We start from the raw sequence: 18397 nt of genomic DNA, 5'->3' as shown, positions 1-18397 counted from the left end.
ACAGATGTGACGGAGAAGAAGAAACTGGGAGAATGAAATACAATCCTTACAGGAAGCAGGATGGGAGGAAGTGTAGTCAAGATAGAGTAGTGATGATAGGGGACTTCAATTATCCTAATGTCATAGAATCATAGGATGGTTACAGCACAGAAGGAGGCCATTCAGCCCGTTGAGCCCATGCCTGCTCTCTGCAAGAGCACCAGCTAGTCTCACTCCCCCGCCCTTTCTCCGTGGCCCTGCAAATGTTTTTCCTTCAGGTGCTTATCCAAGTCCCTTTTAAAACCACGATTGAATCTGCCTCCACTGCCCTTTCAAGCAGTGCATTCCAGATCATAACCACTCGATTATAACCTTAAATCTGCCCCTCTGGGAACAATTTCTATCTACTCTGTCTAGACGCCTCATGATTTTGAAAACCTCCATCAAATCCTCTCTCAACCATCTCTGCTCTAAGGAGAACAACCCCAGCTTCTCCAGTCTAGCCACATAACTGAAATCTCTCATCCCTGGAACCATTCTTGTAAATCTTTTCTGCACCCTCTCTAAGGCCTTCACACCCTTCCAAAAGTGTGGTGCCCAGAATTGGACACAATACTCCAGTTGAGGCCGAACCAAAGTTTTATAAAGCTTCATCATAACTTCCTTGCTTTTGTACTCTAGGGCCGGGATCTTACCTGAGGAGGCGCGTTGGGGGCGGGACTGCTGGTTTCCGGGTTCTAGTCACGCCTCCAGCGATGTCTGACGACCTGATGCTATTTTCCCCTGATTGGCCTTGTTAAGCCAGCCCTGTGGGCTTGCCAGCCAATTAAGGGAAAGCCGGGATCAGATGACGTCAGTGCATGACGCTTCATCTGCCGGTTTTGTTAAAGTGACAGGCACCATAATTTTTTGACAAATGAATTGTCAGTGTTTGACAGCATTGAGGTGCTGTCAAACACTGACAATCACTGTCCAAAGGTGAGCCCTTGAATCCAGGCTCACCAATGACTCTCTCCTTAGGAGAAAACAGATGGCAGCTGCATGTGAGATTGCAGAAGCCATCTGTCAATTCTCACTATCAGATGAGGCTTAAACATCAAATCTTGTCACCTGCAAATACATATAAACAGAATAAAAATATTTCTCACTACATTCTCTCACCTGTCATACTTACCTGTGCACCATTGCACCCATCACACTATCTCTGCAGCTGTCATTTGCACACTACAGCAGACCCGCAGCTCGCCTCGCTGACCCTGGCGGGGTTTCCCGTCGTCGGGAAGGCCACATCAGCAGGCGTAAAATGGTGAAAAACCTCTTAACTGCCTGTTAACTACCTGTTAACAGGTAGTTAATTGGTCCTAATCCCCTTCCCGTCGCTAGGAGATGGATCCCTGCGCGAGTCGGGGACCCGCCACCCGGGAAGATGGTTCGGAGGCCAGTTGGGAGCGGGGTTGGGACCCGCTCCCAATTTTTCCCATTTTCCCAGCAGTGCCGCCTCCAAACCCGCCTCCTCAGGGCTGGTAAAACCCAGCCCTATGCCTCTATTTATGCAGCCCAGGATCCCGTATGCTTTTTTAACCGCTTTCTCAAACTGCCCTGCCACCAGATTTGTGCCCAGATCTCTGTTCCCGCAGCCTCTTTAGAATTGTACCCTTTAGTTAATATTGCCTCTCCTCGTTCTTCCTACCAAAATGTATCATTTCGCACTTTTCTGCATTAAATTTCATCTGCCACATGTCTGCCCATTCCACCAGCCTGTCTATGTCCTCTTGAAGTCTATCACTATCCTCCTCACTGTACTTCCAAGTTTTGTGTCATCTGCAAATTTTGAAATTGTGCCCTGTACATCCAAATCCAAGTCATTAATATATATCAAGGAAAGCAGCGGTCCTAGTACTGACCACTGCTGTTTTTGATATATATTAATGACTTGGATTTGGGGGTCCAGGGCACAATTTTGAAATTCAATGCAGCAATGTGTGAGCTGATACATTTTGGTAGGAAGAATGAGGAGAGACAATACATGCTAAATAGTACCATTTTAAAGGGGGTGCAAGCAGCCCGCTTGATTGGCATCCCATCCACCACCTTAACCATTCCACCACCGGCGTACCTTGGCTGCAGTGTGTACCACCTACAAGATGCACTGCAGTAACTCACCAAAGCTTCTTCAGCAGCACCTCCCAAACTCACGACCTTTGCCACCTAGAAGGACAAGGGCAGCAGGTGCATGGGAACACCATCACCTCCAAGGTCCCCTCCAAGTCACACACCATCCTGACTTGGAAGTATATTGTCGTTCCTTCTTAGTCACTGGGTCAAAATCCTGAAACTCCCTCCCTAACAGCACTATGGGAGTACCTTCACCACGCAGACTGCAGTGTTTCAAGAAGGTGGCTCACCAACACCTTCTCAACGGCAATTAGGGATGGGCAATCAATGCTGGCCTTGCCAGCAATGCCCACATCCCAGGAATGAATAAAAAAAGAGAGACCTGGGGGTGTTTGTGTACAAACCTTTGAAGGTGGCAGGACAGGTTAACAAAGCAGTTAATAAAGCACATGGGATTCTGGGCTTTATAAATAGAGGAATAGAGTACAAAAGCCAGGAAGTTATGTTAAACCTATATAAAACACTCGTTCGGCCCCAGCTGGAGTAGTGTGTTCAATTCTAGGCATCACACTTTAGGAACAACATGATGGTTTTGGAGAGGGTACAGAAGAGAGTTACTAGAATGGTTCCAGGGATGAGGGATTGCAGTTACGTGGATAGACTGGAGAAGCTGGGTTTGTTCTTCTTAGAGCAGAGTTAAGAGGATATTTGATAGAGGTTTTTAAAATCATGAAGGAGTTAGATAAAATCATGAAGGGGTTAGATACAGTAAATAAAGAGAAACTGTTTCCAATGGCTGACGGGTCGATAACCAGTGGGCACAGATTTAAGGTGATTAGCAAAAGAACCAAAGGCGACACAAGGAAAAACATTTTTTACATGAGTGGTTAGGATTTGGAATGGCCATAGGGGGTGGATACAGATTCAATAGTAGCCTTCAAAAGGGAATTGGATATATACTTGAAAGAGAAAACATTTCAGGGATATGGGGAAAGAGCAGGGGGAGTGAGACTAACTGTCCGTAAGAGCCAGCACAGACTCGATGGGCTGAATGACCTCCATCTGTGCTGTACTGTTCTATGATTCTATGAAAATCTTGAAGGTTTTAATAGAGTAAATAAGGAGAAACTGTTTACAGTGGCAGAAGGGCCAGTAACCTAAGGACACAGATTTAAGGTCATTGGCAAAAGAACCAGAGGCGGCATGAGGAAAAAAAGATTTACGTAGCGAGTTGTTATGATTTGGAATGCACTGCCTGAAAGGATGGTGGAAGCAGATTCAATAATAACTTTCAAAGGGGAATGGGATAAATATTTGAAAAGGAAACATTTGCTGGCCTCCTTCTCTGCGGTATCATTCAATGATTCTATATCAGGAGTAATCACCGTGTGACTACTATTTCCTCTATGTAAAGATTGGTTATGAGCAACGTTTAACTAACAATTGAGAGTATTTTAGGCTTGTTCTCCTGGATGACAGTAATGCCAAGATTAGTCAATTGAAAACAATAGATTTTGGGGGAGAATATTGGTGGGGTGGTAAATTGCAAGGAGGAAAGCCTCCGGCTACAGGATGATATAAACGGGTTGGTCAGATGGGCGGAAAAGTGGCAAATGGAATTTAACCCTGAAAAGTGCGAGGTGATGCATTTTGGACGGACAAATAAGGCAAGGGAATACACAATGAGTGGTAGGACCCTAGGAAGTACAGAGGGTCAGAGGGACCTTGGTGTACATGTACATAGATCCCTGAAGGCAGCGGAGCAGGTAGATAAGGTGGTTAAAAAGGCACATGGGATACTTGCCTTCATTAGCCGAGGCATAGAATATAAGAGCAGGGAGGTTATGATGGAGCTGTACAAAATGCTGGTGAGGCCACAGCTGGAGTACTGTGTGCAGTTCTGGTCGCCTCACTATAGGAAGGATGTGATTGCTTTGGAGAGGGTGCAGAGATGATTCACCAGGATGTTACCTGGGATGGAGCGCCTCAGCTATGAAGAGAGGCTGGACAGGCTGGAGTTGTTTTCCTTGGAGCAGAGAAGGCTGAGGGGGGACCTGATTGAGGTGTACAAAATAATGAGGGGCATAGATAGGGTAGATAAAGAGGAACTTTTCCCCTTAGTGGGGGGGTCAATAACAAGGGGGCATAGATTCAGGGTAAGGGGCAGGAGATTTAGAGGGGATTTGAGGAGGAACTTTTTCACCCAGAGGGTGGTTGGAATGTGGAACTCAATGCCTGAAAGGGTGGTGGAGGCAGGAACCCTCACAACATTCAAGAAGCATTTGGATGAGCACTTGAAATGCCATTGCATACAAGGCTATGGACCAAATGCTGGAAAATGGGATTAGACTGGACAGGGATGGATGGGCGGCGCAGACACGATGGGCCGAAGGGCCTCTTTCTGTGCTGTAAAACTCTATGACTCTATGACTCTATATAAGCCCTGATTTTGTAAGGCCCTGCCAGCAACACAGGGCTTGGCAAGGAAAGATTGGAAAATCGGGTGCCCAACCTGGCACAGCTGATTCATGTGTAGCCCAGTTCTCTGACAGATGATTTGGGGCCAAAAATTGAGATTGTTCTACTGGTACCTATGACTTCATTTTAATATTTAAATGTCATTTTAAAGGTTATTTACCCTAATTTTCTGTCCTTGGTGGGAGACTCTGCCCACAGCACAAGATTTGCCTATACAAACTAGGCATGAGGGAATTCCAGGACTAAATGCACATTCTTCATCGTTATTTTTGGGGTGGGGAGCATTTTTATGTATGCTTTGCTGCATTTTACACCATGCATTACTTTGTCCTCCAACTTTGCCTTTTCTTCCAATTGATAAATACTTTGTTTCATTATTCTAGATTACTGCTGGCTTTGACGTGCACCATGTGGAGGTAAGATGGGTATACCATATGAAAAAGCAGAGATCATAAAGGGCAACAAATACAGATGCCACATTCTCCAAGGTGTTTCGGATACCTGTCGCTACCCCAGGATCTGCATTCTTGAATTCTTCCACGTGCCTAGGTCAGCGAGATAAGTCGTCACTGCCTCCATTTCACAGAGTTGTATCACCTGCTGCATAATGACTTGCACACAACATCTGGATCAGGGACTACTCTTCAAGTACCTGGTCAGTTCAGGACCTTATGGAAACTTTGGTCAGAGGTTATCCTCTTTGGGTTAGATTGTGTTTGGGGAGGGAGCAATAAAACAAATGAAAAAGGACAGAAAAAGAACAACTGATTCATCAAGCCCATCCAATCCAGACATGGTGCAGTCTATGTGCACCATCAAAATAACGAACCCATCCCCATCACGCAATCTCCTGGGAGAGACAAAAAATAAAGAGAAAAAAAACTCTAGTCAATTTAGGCACTAAAATATGAATCTGGCACAAATGGAATGATTTTGGCCCCACTTTCCACAAAAATCTAGTACTCGGGCACTTTAAAAAATAGCTCTTTCTCAAAGTTCCCACTAAATATCAGAGGAAACTTAGAATATTCCCTTATTTTGAAAGAAGCTGTCTCCAAGAATTGCACCCGATTGTTGCTTGGAGGTTAAATGTTCACAAGGATAACTGTGCAAGACAAGCATGCCCATTACAATAATGCATTGTCCTACTTTTCAAAGAGGCTTTCTTGTCCATTAGCATTGCCACATCGAATTTCCCAGATTTATGAGGTGGGAAATAACCTTCTGAGCCCACGATTTCCTAAGCTTCAAAGATTCCCCGTCATCCAAACGAGTCTCTGATAAAATGATAATTTCCCGTCTTCAAACTGTTTCAGTGTTGCATCATTTTAAACTGACCAGTGTGTTCCTCACTTTTGCAGGAGACCAGTCTAATACAAATGTCACTCTTAGACAAATAGTCATACAACTATAAATACTGAACTCTCTTCGCCTTCCCAGCCCTGCTGATCACTTTCGTTGTCCGAGTTTCACGTATTTCCCAATCGGGCAAACATTCTGGCATTAACTACAGTCGGATGAAGAATTTAGCACCGAGCTCTCATTCTGCGCAACAGCGAATCCATCAGTTCACTTTCAGTGTTCAGCCAAGCAAGAGAAGACCAATGATTGATTCGAAGCTGTTTTCTGTTATATTGGCATTTTGTAAATGTGATATTATGTTTATATTGTGTTTCTTATTTACGTGTGTCTATCTTTGTGCATGAAGAAATCAAGTGCTCATAATTAATATAAAGATGCGGCCGGGAATAGGTTACTAACCGCCGGCGGTTTCGCTGCCTGTGCACGCGCTGTCTCTTTAAACCTTTCGGGCTCCCGCGCGACAGAGTCCGTCACTTGGCGCGGATGCGCACGTCCTGCACCGGCCGGGAGTTCAAGGTTTAAAGGGGCAGCACGTGAGCGGGCCGAGTGGCCAGGCTCTGCCCGTGTGGCATTGGGAGCTGCCAACCCGCAACTCCTCCTCATACATTCCTAAAAACAAGTATTTCAAATTAATGCTGATACTAGTGGGTGGCAGTCTAAAGAAATTGAGGAATACAATAATTCAGTATAGTGTCAATTGAATATTATACTAGATGTTGACTGATACTAGACAAGGGAACTAGATGTAATACCTCCAAATTTGCAGATGACAAAAAGCTGGGTGGGCGTGTGTGCTGTGAGGAGGATGCCGAGAAACTCCAGGATGATTTGGACAGGTTGGGTGATTTGGGCAGAAGCATGGCAGATGCAATATAACGTGGATAAATGTGAGGTTATCCACTATGGTGGCAAAAACAGGAAGGCAGATTATTATCTAAATGGCAATAGATTGGGAGAAGGGGAAGTGCAACGAGACCTGGGCGTCCTTGTGCACCAGTCGCTGAAAGTAAGCATGCAGGTGCAGCAGGCGGTTAAGAAGGCAAATGGTATGTTGGCCTTCATAGCGAGAGGGTTTGAGTACAGGAACAAGGATGTCTCGCTGCAGTTGTACAGGGCCTTGGTGAGACCACATATTGAGTATTGTGTGCAGTTTTGGTCGCCTTATCTGAGGAAGGATGTTCTTGCCATGGAAGGAGTTCAGTGAAGATTCACCAGACTGATACCTGGGATGGCAGGAATGACGTATGAGGAGAGAGTGGGTCGATTGGGCTTGTACTCGCTGGAGTTTAGAAGAATGAGAGGGGATCTCATTGAAACTTTTAAAATTCTGACAGGACTGGACAGACTAGATGCAGGAAGGATGTTCCCGATGGTCGGGGAGTCCAGAACCAGGGGTCACAGTCTAAGGATAAAGGGTATGCCATTTAGGACAGAAATTAGGAGGAATTTCTTCACCCAGAGAGTGGTGAACCTGTGGAATTCTCTACCACAGAAGGCAGTAGAGGCCAATTCATTAAATATATTCAAGAAGGAGTTGGATATATTTCTTAAGGCTAAAGGGATCAAGGGGTATGGGGAGAAAGCAGGGACTGGGTACTGAATTTGGATGATCAGCCATGATCACATTGAATGGCGGAGCAGGCTCGAGGGGCCGAATGGCCTAATCCTGCTCCTATCTTCTATGTTTCTATGTTGCTTACCTTGTATGGTCTGCATAGGTAGGGTTCTTGGAATATAAGAATTAATAGACTGGTACATATACATCCAATTACAAGGCTATCCCCACTAGTTGATGGTACAAGGACTAGGGGACACAGATTTAAGGTTTTGGGCAAGAGATACGGGGGGATGTGAGGAAAAACTTTTTTACGCAGCGAGTAGTGATGACCTAGAATTCGCTGCCAACGGAAGTGGTGGAAGCGGAGACACTCTGTTTTCAAGGGACTGGATAGGCACTTGAGGGAAATAAACTGGCAGGGCTACGGGGATAGAGCAGGGGAATGGGACTGACTGGATTGCTCTACAGAGAGCTGGCATGGAGTCGATGAGCCGAATGGCCTCCTTCTGTGCTGTTATGACTCTATGACCATGAGGGAAAAAGTCAGAATAATTAGCATAAGTAGAGTACTTGACATGGCAAATCCAATTGCTAGGATGGTACTGTTATAAATCTCATCATCAAGAAACTACTTATGAAATAACACTGGACGGCCAGCTGGTGGCGCTGTCCAAGGTGTATAAATACTCGGGCGTGGGCCCCAGCTTTCCAGGGACATTTTGTAAGACAAGGAGCTAGTGAAATACAACTAGACTTCCATGTTCTGAAACAAGCTGATTAAAGCCTTGCTTTATGCTCAAACCAAGTGCGTAGTGAGTTTTATTATGTCAGGTACTAAAGATGGATTTGCTAGGATTGTGGGGGGAAGCTACAATCTGTTACAGGCCAATATATTTTTGGACAATTGTATCACAACACAATCCTACAGGCATAAACTCTCACCAAACAGGCCAGTATCACAATCAAAGGTTAGATTTAATTTGGTTTCTTTTGACCGCTAAAACAATCTAATATCTCCACTTGATTTTATCTGCTCCAAAAAATCCACACTGTAAGCAGGTGCTAGCATATTGCACAACTGTGGATCAGCCTGATGCCAAAGGAGAAATTACAGCAACAACATGCATTTATATATCGCCTTTAATATAGTAAAATGTTTCAAAGCACTTTACAGGAGTGTTATCAAACAAAAATTTGACACCAAGCCAAAGTAAGAAATATTGGGACAGGTGACCAAAAGCTTGGTCAAAGAGGTAAGTTTTAAGTAATGTCTTTTAAAGAAGAGAGAGACAATGGTAGAGAGGCGGAGAGTTTTAAGGTGGGAATTACAGAGCTTAGGGCCTATGCAGCTGAATGTACGATCGCTATTGGTGGTTTGATGGAAATATAGGATGCGCAAGAGGCCAGATTTGGATGAGCGCAGAGATCTCGGAGGGTTGACGGGCTGGAGGAGGTTACAGAGATAGGGAGGGGTGAGCCCATGGAGGGATTTGAACACAAGGATGAGAATTACTATTCACAAGTGAAAACTATTCACAAATCCGCCAGTCTCTATTACCAGTGGAGGCTGAACCCTCATTGTGGCAATTAACTACTCAGAGTACAAATGCCCTATCTGTCATTTCAAATCTCCTCAGTTAGAATATCTAGCTATCTATGGGTTGCATAAAGAAAAATAGGGCACCTGAAAATACCTACAATGTGTAGTGCCCATTCTTTGGTACAATTTTCCTTCTCCCAAACTAATAAAAATGTGACAAATTAGTATAACATTTTTTTTAAATGGTCTGTCAAAGTCTGCTTCAACAGATACATCTGCACACTGTACATTGCCAAGACAGCTGTTTCTGAATGCTCCAAACTACTCACTCAGTTACATCGGAAAGACAATGGCCTGTCCAGAGTATTCATACCTTCACAGACTAACATTTTCCCCACTGCCTGTCTGGGAAGAAAGGAAAGGAAAGGGAAGGAATAAAGGAAGGATCTATCTTCGACTGTAATAGGACAGAAAGGCTAGCAGAATGGGCAGACAAGTGGCAGATGGAATTTAATACAGAGAAGTGTGAGGTGATACATTTTGGCAGAAGGAACAGAGAGAGGCAATATACACTTAATGGCACAGTTTTAAAGAGTATGCAGGGACAGGGGGACCTGGGAGTTAATGTGCATAGGCCCCTGAAGGTGGCAGGACATATTGAGAGTGTTTAGCAAAGCATATGGGATCTTGGGTTTCATAAATAGAAGTATTGAGTATAAAAGTAGAGAGGTTATGCTGAATCTTTATAAAGCGCTGGTTAGGCCACAACTGGAGTATTGCGTCCAGTTCTGGTCACCACACTTTAGGAAGGATGTGAAGGCCCTTGAGAGGGTGCAGAGGAGATTTACCAGAATGGTTCTGGGGATGTGGGATCTTAGCTACAAGGACAGGTTGGGGAAGCTGGATTGTTTTCATTAGAGCAAAGGAGGTTGAGGGGTGACTTTGATAGAGGTGTACAAGATTATGAAGGATGCAGGGAGGATGTTTCCCCTGGCTGGGGGGTCTAGAACAAGGGGTCACAGTCTCAGGATATGGGGAAGGACATTCAGGACTGAGATGAGGAGAAATTTCTTCATTCAGAGGGTGGTGAACCTGTGGAATTCTCTACCACAGAAGGCTGTGGAGGCCAAGTCACTGAATATATTTAAGAAGGAGATAGAAACATTTCTAGACACAAAAGACATCAAGGGGTATGGGGAGAGAGTGGGAATATGGTATTGAGATAGAGGATCCGCCATGATCATATTGAATAGCAGAGCAGGCTCGAAGGGCTGAATGGCCTACTCCTGCTCTTATTTTTCTATGTTTCTATTATGATGGGTTTGGATAGGCTAGATGGGGAAAGGCTGTTCCCTAGTCATTGTACCATCAACTAGTGGGGACACTGATTTAAGGTTTTGGGCAAGAGATACGGGGGGTTGTGAGCAAAAACATTTTTATGCAGCGAGTAGTGAGGACCTGGAACTCGTTGCCAATGGAAGTGGTGGAAGCGGACACACTCCATGGGGGCGATTTTGCCAGCCATGGGGAGGCGGGTTTGGAGGTGGGACTGCTGGGAAAATGGCAGAATTTGGGGGCAGGTACCCATCCCGCCCCCAGCCCGCCTCCGTGCAATCTTCCCAGGAAGTGGGGACCCGACCCGCGCCGGGTCCCGTCTCCTCAAGGCAGAAAGGGGATTAGTGCCAATTAACTGCCTGTTAACAGTTAATTGGCACTTTGTTGGAGAATCCCCATTTTGAGCCCTGAAGTGTGGGCTTCCTGACGGCTCCGAACCTAGCCAGGGTCAGCGAGGCGTGCCATCGGTCTGCGGGGGTTGGAGGGGCCGAGATGTCTGGTGTTCAGGTGAGTGATGGGTGCATGTGTGCAGAGGTAAGTGTGTGAGGTGTGCGTAAAGTGTTTTAATAAGTTTTACTTACCTTCTTCCTGCAGGCTTCCTCCCTTCAGGTCTCAGGAGTCCCTCAGCTCACTGGCACAGAAAGCAGAATGGCCACTGCTGTCAAACTGCAGCCTTCTGATTTCTGCTCAGGAGAGCTCTCTAACTCTGCCTGAGTGGCAGGACTGAACTTAGAGGACAGATTGTCAGTGTTTGACAGCTTCACAGAGCTTTCAAACGCTGACATTTCATCTGTCAAAAGCTCTTGACAGATGAAACGTCACTCGCTGACGTTACCTGTAACCGACCTTCCCTTAATTGGCCTGCTGAGCCCGCTGGGTGGGCTTAACAAGGTCAATGAAGGGAAAATAGCGTAGGTTGGCCACAAGTCGATGGAGGCGCAACTAAAACCCGACAAGTGGGAGTCCCGCCTCCAAAAGCTCCCCATTGACAAAATCCAGCCCAATGTTTTCAAGGGGGAGACTAGATAGGCACTTGAGGGAAATAAACTTGCAGGGCTACGGGGATAGAGCGGGGGAATGGGACTGACTTGATTGCTCTACAGAGAGCCGGCGTGGACTCCATGGGCTAAATGGCCTCCTTCTGTGCCGTTATGACTCTATAAATTTCAAAAACAAATATCTTGCTTTTTAACTGTATAATATAAATGTGTTATTACCACACAAAGTGCATTCTATCATGAACTGAGAATGTAATATTTCCAGTATCTCCATGGCAATGCAATACATTACCAGCACACATTGCACAACTTCAAATTAAATACCTGAATAAGTATTTAGTATTTACAGTGATTTGCAAAAGAAGCAGAAGACAAGTAACACAAAATGAATTTATTTTATTAAAAATATGAGGTTGCACAAAAAGTATAAAGAAAGAGATTAAAGTTGGAATGATTTAGCACTGAAAATAAAAATGAAAGTTTAAAGATGAAAGCTTGGTGAATGTGGCCCATTTGATTCAAAATTTAGTCAAAACACATATTCTCAACGGCATTTTGATCTCAACACAGTGCAGCACATTTTATTCCGTATACAGTATTTCTTTGTTGCAACTCGGATGCCATTTTGGGCTTCATTGAATGTTGTTATTTAACTAGTGTGAGTCCCATAACATTGCTCATTGGTCAAAATAACAGGACTACGTAAGTACATGCATAAAAAGTGGTAAAGATGCACAATATGGATGAATTTGAACAGCAAGAGGAAAAAAATAAATGTGTGTGGGAAAAAAAAAAGCATAGCAAAAGAACATAAAAAACTAGGAATGGAAAGAATTATGTACACTTCAAAATGCTGGAATGTGCAACAAAAAAATATCAAGATTTCCAGAAGGACATGTCCCCAGACATTCCCTAGAAGATAGATTTTGTATCATCAGACCTCATCTATTACATTTAAAAAATTCAAAATCCACCACTGTAAAAAAAAACACTTGTGTACTTCAGGAGTTTGTTCCCCTAATAATGCAACTGATGGAATATTGGGTATGGCTGCCGCTTTAGTCATGACAAGTTCATGTCCCATTGTACTTTCATTGCAACTAATTATTTTTATATGAGACCACCGGGTCTTGGTTTTCACAGAAAAACAAATTGAATTATGGGATGTGATCATAAAACACTAATAAAAAATCCTGAAATTGAATTTAATAAAAATAAATGTACTTATTCAGTAGCCTTGAAGCAGTGCCCTAGGCTGTTATTGAGGTTGTTTTTCAGTAATATATTGTTTATTGGGTTATCAGCTTTTTGGGGTCGGTGTCATGTTTTTTGAAGCTGCTTGTCAGCTTTTCCAGTTTTAGTGGCATGTATGATAGTTGTTTGTTTACTGATTTTAATTTTAAAGAATTTTTTTATAAATCTTCTGAATGAACTTGATTTTTAGCTGGAGACAAATTCATTCATGCAGCAAATGGTACCAGTATGTATAGAAGAGAACACAGCCGTCAAACAAGATAACGACAAGAATGTCTACTGTAATTGTGAACGTATTGTGCAATTCCCTGATAAAATCAGAAAGTTTGGTGATTGGCTCAAAGGTAAGAAACTACGGGGCTGAGTTTTCTGCCTTTTACTAATTTTAGCAAAAATAAAGATGTCTGTAAAAAGCAATGTATTATCAGGGGACAAAGTACTAATGGACTATTTTACTGTGTTCTAAAGTGGCATTTATATTGCACTGCTCATGTGAAATAAATGGCTCAGGATGATTAACAAGGAGTGAAACGCTAGATTATTCCTAGTTTGCAAGAAATGTATTAACGAGCGTTAACAAAAAGTGAGGGAGGAAGCTGATTTATACATGTCAAGGTTATTAATGATGCATTCGAGCAACATTGCACAGCTCCACCATAAAACTGGATATTATTTTAGTCCCAAGACCTAGAGGAAGTGAGTTTAACAAAGACAAACATTTTGAGGTATCAGCACAGCAGTGAAAGAAGTAAATAGTACAGAGGAGTTTTCTGCCTGAGAGCATTGGCATAGCAACCACTGCTGGGGGATATTGTTTGAGTTATCAGCTCTTTTGGGGCTGTATCAGCTTTTTTGGAGCTGCTCATTAGATTTTCTACATTTTGTCAAATTTTGTCTGATAACGTTCTTATGAAGTGCCTTGGGACATTTTACTATGTTAAAGGCGCTATATATAAATGCTAATTGTTGTTGTAGCTTGGCATTTATGGTAACAGTCATTAGTTTACCAATTTTAATTTGAAAGAATATTTTTAAAACCTTCTGAATCCAACTAGGAGGAGAGGAAAGCCCAGGAGTGTAGTAGCCCTCAGGAGTACATGCAGACACTGGGATGTACACCAGGAAACGGGTGTACTGCAATTGAGGCAGCTAGCTGGAGGAGAAGTGCACAAGAAAATGACATTATATTAAGAAAAAATACGCAGATAAGATTGGTAAAGTAAGTCAGGATAGTAAAACCACAGGAAATAAATTTTAAATTAGTGAAAAGTGTGGTGTATGTAACCTGTTCCACCTTAAGAGAACTTAAGCCTGTTCCACCTTAAGAGGTGTACTACTTTCTCTGGCTGCTGTATATGGAATACCAGTGGTGACCACCGGTATATAAGTACTGTGTAGTGATATTGTATTCAGTATAGTCCTGACCTCCAACTAGTAAAGACCTGTTGAACTTTATTCTTGTAGTCTGTGTCAGTAATTAATCTTAATACAACTGGAACACACAGACTTAACAGTGGCGACAAGTCCGATTCTTACCCTGCGGCAGTTTATATCCACGGCGGCTTCGTCCACAGAACGGGCGTCGAAGAGAGGCATCCACCCTCATCACCCTGCTGGAAGACACGTTGCGCGGCAGGCATCGAGAACCCGGAGTGCAGAAGACATCCTGAACTCGAAGCCTCCATCAGCGGCAGTCAGCTATCTTCTTTCTACCTCGGTGGTGGGTAAGCCGGTCAGCGACGCGAGCAGAAAGTCGGCCGCGTTGGCTGTACAGACGGGGGGGAGGAAGACGGAGGAATAAGGGCGGTGAGATCGATCGCGACTGGAGATAAGGGCCGGGCCGCTTTCGGGCCAAAAAGGTGCAGCGTCTGGGGCGACTGAAGGCGCAAGAGCCACGGTGAAGGCGAACGCAGCCAGTGCTAATAACCGGGCTGCAAGAAGGGCTGCGAGGCGCGACATCGGGGAAGCGCGAATGCCCGAGGGAGCCGCGGTGAAGCGGAGACAGCGTCGGGGGAGTTACTAACTGCTGGGAAAGGGGAGCAGCAGCGGCACGCCAAACGCCATTGCAGCCAGTGGGTGAAGACCGCCAAGCGCGGGAAAACCGCCATTTTGTAGGCGGAGGACGAAGACAAGAGCGGGAAGCCACCATCTTGGGATAAAATAAATTGCAACGATGCCTAAACATGGGAACATTAATACCTTTGATAGCGACATCGAAGATTGGGCCATGTATGTAGAACGCATACAAAATTATTGTAAAGCAAATAAAATCCCAGATGCAGAGAAAGCACTAACTTTATTAAACTTAATGGGTGCGAAGACATACGGGCAATTGAAACACCTTTTATCACCAGATGAACTGGCAGATAAGACGTTCGAGGAGATTGTTACTGTCCTGAAAAATCATCTAAACCCCACGCCGCTGATGCTAGCAGAACGATTTAAATTCTACAGCAGAAGGCAGCTGAAGGATGAAAGCAATGCTGAATATTTAATGGAATTGCGTAAGCTAGCAAAGTACTGTCAGTTTGGAACGGGACTAACAGACGCGCTAAGAGATAAATTTGTGTGTGGATTATTAAAAGAAGATACACAAAAGCGACTGCTCGAGGAGAATGAGCTGACGCTTGAGAAAGCGGTCACTATGGCAGCAGCACACGAAGCCGCAGCGAGAGGCACGGCAGTAATGCAGCTACGGTCACCGGAACTCAGTACAAATAAATTGGGTTTGAGTACTGTAAAATGTTATCATTGTGGAAAGACAACACACGATCAGAACCAGTGTTGGTTTAAAAACCAAGAATGCAGAACGTGTGGCAGGCTTGGCCACATAGCTAAAGTATGCCGGTCAGGAAAGAAGACCAGCAACAAAAAGCCACCGCAAGGAAAATACATAAAGGTGCACAAGGTGACAAAGACCAGTTCGAACGAACAGAAGTCAGATTCAGACGCTAGCAGTAATGAACTGGGTAGCTTAAGAGTACACAACGTTGGTAAGGATGCAGATCTCCAGACAATTTGGGTCACTCTTCAGATAGCAGGAGTCCAAGTAAAGATGGAATTGGACACTGGATCGGCATTGACGGTCATGAATAAGAAAGATTACAAAAGGTTATTCCAACATATTCCCCTACGGGATACGGAGATTATATTGAAAACATACACGGGGCAAAGAGTGTACCCCATCGGAAAGATAGAGGTAAAAGTGGTCCACAAGGGCGAAGAAAGCCAAGTAATGGACTTATATGTGCTACCTGAAGGAGGTCCACCACTACTGGGACGGGAGTGGATTAGGAAAATGAATATGGACTGGCACTCCTTAAAAGCACTAACGGTAGATTCCGGGGAAACAGATGTCAAACCTAAACGATTGTCCAAAATATTGGATGATGCTAAAGAGGTGTTCCAGCAAGGACTGGGAACACTGAAAGGAATTACGGCAAACATCAAGATTGATGAACATGCACAACCAAAATTTTTCAAAGCCAGACCGGTACCCTATGCAATACGACCTACTGTAGAAGCGGAACTGGAAGCGCTAGAACGTTCAGGTGTACTGTCTAAGGTAGATTGGAGTGAGTGGGCTATGCCCATTGTTCCCGTTATGAAACGTCCTTCGAGCAACAAGCCAGGAGAACCAGGGAAGGTTCGCATCTGTGGAGATTTCAAGATCACCGTTAATCCGGTGCTTCACACGGTGCAGTATCCGCTTCCGCGGATTGAGGATATTTTTGCTTCGTTGTCTGGCGGGAAACACTTCACCAAGATAGACCTGGCGCAGGCGTACTTGCAGATGGAGGTTGAAGAAGAGTCACGCCAGTACCTCACGATCAACACGCATAGAGGTTTGTACCGGTATAATAGGCTGGTTTTTGGAGTGGCATCGGCTCCGGCAATTTGGCAGAGGGCCATGGAGCAGGTATTACAGGGAATTCCAGGCACACAATGTTACCTGGACGATATTCTGATTACAGGTGATGGTGATGAAGAACACCTCGCAAACTTGGAACTGGTGCTCAACAGACTGAAAGAGTATGGACTTAGAGTTAATCGGCAGAAATGTGAGTTCTTTCAGAAGCGGATCTCGTACTGTGGTCATGTCATTGACCAGGAGGAGCTTCATAAGTCTCCTGACAAGATAGAGGCAGTTGTAAAGGCTCCCGCTCCGGATAATGTCTCTCAGTTGAGGTCGTTTCTGGGATTGATTAACTATTACCATAAGTTTCTACCGAATCTATCCACGGTACTGCACCCGCTGAACGCTCTTTTACAGAAGGGGGTACCATGGGAATGGAGCGAAAATTGTAAGAAGGCATTTCGCAAAAGCAAAGAATTGATCACCTCAGAGGAAGTGTTGGCTCACTTCAACCCGACACTGCCTATTCGGTTGGCTTGTGATGCTTCTCCATATGGTATTGGGGCAGTACTCTCACACAAGTTGCCAAATGGCACGGAAAGGCCAGTCGCGTTTGCATCCAGATCATTGACCTCCGCTGAGCGCAACTATGCGCAGATCGATAGGGAGGCTCTCAGCCTTGTATGGGGAGTGAAGAAGTTTAATCATTACCTGCAGGGCCAAAAATTCACACTTCTGACAGACCATCAGCCGTTGGTATCCATTTTTAACCCTAAGAAGGGTGTTTCGGTGATGACAGCACAGCGACTCCAGAGATGGTCCCTTTTCCTAGGGGCACATCAATATCAAATAGAATTCAAAGGTACAAAGCAGCATGGCAATGCTGATGGGCTGTCGCGCCTGCCACTACCTGAAGCAGAAGAGACGACGAAAGTTGACCCTGTTGAGTTAATTCATTCGACCATCATCGAGTGTTTACCAGTCACCAATGCAAGTATTGAAAGAGAAACCAGGAACGACCTGACACTGTCCCGAGTTTACGAGGTGACAGTGAAGGGATGGCCAACACATAGTGATCCTCTGTTACCGGCACCTCCGATCGCACTGCTACACCCATGGGAATGGCCTTCAGCCCCATGGCAACGCGTACATATTGACTTTGCTGGTCCATTCATGGACTCCATGTTCCTAATTGCGGTGGACGCACATTCCAAATGGCCAGAAGTGATCAAGATGAATACCACTACTTCAGAAAAGACAATTGCGGTGTTAAGAACAATATTCGCAAGGAACGGATTGCCAGAACAGATATGTTCGGACAACGGACCACAGTTCGTGTCGGAAGAATTCCAAAAATTCTTAAAGAAGAATGGGGTGAAACATTATACCTCTGCCCCATATCATCCGGCGACAAACGGGTTGGCCGAGAGATTTGTCCAAACATTCAAAAAGGCAATAAAGGCCATGAACGATGATCAGATTCCGTTACAACACAAGGTGGACAATTTCCTCATGGCATATCGAAACGCCGCTCATGCAGTGACTAACCAAAGTCCTGCCATGATGTTTTATAACAGGAGGTTGCGGTCCAGGTTGGACTTGTTAAAACCAAATGTGCGGAGGGAAGTGGAAAACAAACAGTTCCGGCATATTAATAACAAGTCCACTCGAAGTTTCGACGTAGGACAACCAGTGTTGGCAAGGGGCTATGGAAACGAAAAATGGCAGTCCGAAACAATTCGGGCCAGACAAGGACCTCTGATGTACACAGTAGATATTGGTAACAATGTGATAAGGCGTCATGCGGATCAACCGGTAGAATCAAGAGCAAGGGTCGAACCCATGGTTGCGACAGAGACAACTGTGGAAGACGTTAATGAACCTGAAGCATCTACCTCGGCAGGGACTGTACCTGATGATGA

The 18397-nt window shown here is 44.6% G+C and overlaps 1 protein-coding gene across 1 annotated transcript in view; it reads left to right on the top strand.

Moving 5' to 3' along the window:
• The first annotated feature begins 12388 nt into the window (after positions 1–12388).
• The window catches only part of LOC147123443 (urea transporter 2-like), a 183486-nt gene continuing 177477 nt past the window's right edge, over positions 12389–18397 (top strand). The window contains exons 1-2 of the mRNA XM_085966031.1: positions 12389–12409; positions 12810–12963. Coding sequence (XP_085822157.1) covers positions 12389–12409; positions 12810–12963 — 175 coding nt within the window. The remainder of the gene's footprint in view (positions 12410–12809; positions 12964–18397) is intronic.

This window comes from Somniosus microcephalus, chromosome 2, assembly GCF_052327205.1.
Source record: "Somniosus microcephalus isolate GS21.2 chromosome 2, FLI_Smic_1.0, whole genome shotgun sequence".
Lineage (NCBI taxonomy): Eukaryota > Metazoa > Chordata > Chondrichthyes > Squaliformes > Somniosidae > Somniosus > Somniosus microcephalus.
This window is presented reverse-complemented; position numbering and strand designations above follow the sequence as displayed.